Below are 2500 nucleotides of genomic sequence, written 5' to 3'. Positions count from 1 at the left end.
AGGAGCCAACATTCATAGGAGACACTGCCTTATTTTCGGGGATGTGCAAGAGGCAGCTGATCAATGACTCTCTCTCTCATCGATGTTTCTAGCTCTCTCTCTCTCTCCCTTCCTCTCTGCACAAAATCAATAAAAAATATATATATATTTTTAAAAAAGAATGTGTGCTAGGAGCACTGTCTTAGTTTCGGGGATGTGCTAGGAGCCAACATTCATAGAAGACAGTGTCTTATTTTCAGGGGAAAACAGGGTAACACATGAGTCCTCTGAGCCACAGACAGCCACAGGGGCACAGCCTTTTCGGATCTCCTCGGCATGCCCCCCACCCCACTGCTCATACATGGGGCGCCAGGTCCCCTTCCCTGTCGCACCCACAGAGGGGGAAGGTCCCACAGCACGGCTGCAGCCACGGCTTCCAGAGGGTGTTGAGCACGGACAGCTGCTGAGGGGCCGGGGTGAGGGTCCGATGATGCTGGCCGATGGCCTCCTCCACCTTGAGGACCACCGAGTCGAAGAGAATCTCGTTGTCCGGGCTGAGGGGCCGGGACTCGGAGGGGTCCCTGGAGATGTCGAAGAGCAGAGGAGGGTCGTGGTGGGTGACATCTGCTGTGCAGGAGCAGATCCCCGTAGCATGGCAGGCGCCGGACCCCGGAGGGGTGAACTTGGGGGTCACATAATGAACCTTCCACACGGTGGAACCTGGGGGGGGGGGGGGAAGAAAAAAAAAGAAAAAAAAAAGATCCTAATGAAGACGCTGTATATTTTTTTAATTTATTTTTTTTAAATATATTTTATTGATTTTATTTTTTACAGAGAGGGATAGAGAGTTAGAAACATTGATGAGAGAGAGAGTCATTGATCAGCTGCCTCTTGCACACCCCCCACTGGGGATGTGCCTGCAACCAAGGTCCATGCCCTTGACCGGGAATCGAACCCGGGACCTTCAGTCCATAGGCCAACACTCTATCCACTGAGCCAAACCAGCCAGGGCCAGAGCAAGAATCTTTAAAAAAAAAAAAAAATAGGGTTTGCTTGTGGTTTTTTGTTTGTTTTTTTTTGTTTGTTTGTTTGTTTTAATCTATTTTATTGGTTTTTTTTTACAGAGAGGAAGGGAGAGGGATAGAGAGTTAGAAACATCGATGATGAGAGAGAATCATCGATCAGCTGCCTCTTGCACGCCCCCCACCTGGGGATATGCCCGCCACCAAGGTCCATGCCCTTGACCTGAATCGAACCCGGGACCCTTCAGTCCGCAGGCTGACGCTCTATCCACTGAGCCTCACCGGTTTTGGCAATTTTTAAAATATATATATATTTCATGGATGTTTCTACCTTTCTCCATCCATCTCCCTTCCACTCCGTAAAAAAAAATCAATAAATTTTTTTTTAATAATAAAAGATGTTTAAATATATTTTTATTGATTTTTTTTTTTTTTTTTTTTTTTTTTTTACAGAGAGGAAGAGAGAGGGATAGAGAGTTAGAAACATTGATGAGAGAGAGAGTCATTGATCAGCTGCCTCCTGCACGCCTCCCACTGGGGATGTGCCCTCAGCCACCGAGGTCCATGCCCTTGACCGGGAATCGAACCCGGGACCCTTCCGTCCGCAGGCCGACGCTCTACCCACTGAGCCACACCGGTTTTGGCAGAAAGAATCTTTTATTATTATTATTATAATTTATTGATGTTTTGAGAGAGAGGAAGGGAGAGAGATAGAGAGTTAGAAACATCGATGATGAGAGAGAATCATTGATCAGCTGCCTCCTGTACACCCCCTACTGGGGATGTGCCTGCAACCCAGGTCCATGCCATTGACCGGGAATCGAACCCGGGACCCTTCCGTCCGCAGGCTGAAGCCCTATCCACTGAGCCACACTGGCCAGGGCCTCACAGACCAGCTGCCTCCTGCACGCCCCCGACTGGGGATGTGCCTGCAACCCAGGTCCATGCCATTGACCGGGAATCGAACCCGGGACCTTCCAGTCCGCAGGCCGAGGCTCTATCCACTGAGCCACACCGGTTTCGGCTAAATTTCTTTATTGATTAAGGTATTCCATAGGTGTCCTTATTCCCCTATGACCCCCTCAGCCCCCCTCACTCATGACCTCACTCCCCTGATGTCTGTGTCCATCGATGAGACGTATACGCATGCACACAAGTCCTTTGGTTGATCTCTTCCCCTTACCCCGTCCGCAGCATCCAGCAGGGCCATCATTCAAGATTAAAAGGAGCCGAAACCAGTTTGTCTCAGTGGATAGAGCGTCGGCCTGCGGACTGAAAGGTCCCGGGTTCGATTCCCGGTCAAGGGCATGGACCTTGGTGGCTGCGGGCACATCCTCAGTGGGGAGGGGTGTGCAAGAGGCAGTTGATGGATGACTGTCTCTCATCGATGTTTCTAGCTCTCTATCTCTCTCTCCCTTCCTCTCTGTACAAAATCAATAACATCTTTAATAATAATTTAAAAAAAAGATTAAAAGGATAAAGGATTCTATTTTTAAAAA

At 48.9% G+C, this 2500-nt stretch overlaps 1 protein-coding gene across 5 annotated transcripts in view; it reads right to left on the bottom strand.

Moving 5' to 3' along the window:
* Nucleotides 1-2500, bottom strand: part of ARSH (arylsulfatase family member H) — a 31278-nt gene that overhangs the window by 141 nt on the left and 28637 nt on the right. Inside the window, exon 10 of one of the 5 annotated variants that reach the window (XM_084907370.1) lies at nt 1-699. This exon is cut by the window's left edge and continues 141 nt beyond it. In XM_084907370.1, the coding sequence (XP_084763496.1) occupies nt 335-699 (365 nt within the window). In that variant the 3' untranslated portion in view covers nt 1-334. The remainder of the gene's footprint in view (nt 700-2500) is intronic. The other 4 variants (XM_084907373.1, XM_084907371.1, XM_084907372.1 and 1 more) reach the window with 4 other exon arrangements.

The sequence above is a fragment of the Pipistrellus hanaki genome (genome assembly GCF_964339955.1).
Source record: "Pipistrellus hanaki genome assembly, contig: scaffold_68, whole genome shotgun sequence".
In the NCBI taxonomy this organism is placed as follows: domain Eukaryota; kingdom Metazoa; phylum Chordata; class Mammalia; order Chiroptera; family Vespertilionidae; genus Pipistrellus; species Pipistrellus hanaki.
Note: the sequence above shows the minus strand (reverse complement) of the source record. Positions and strands in the feature narration are given on the sequence as shown.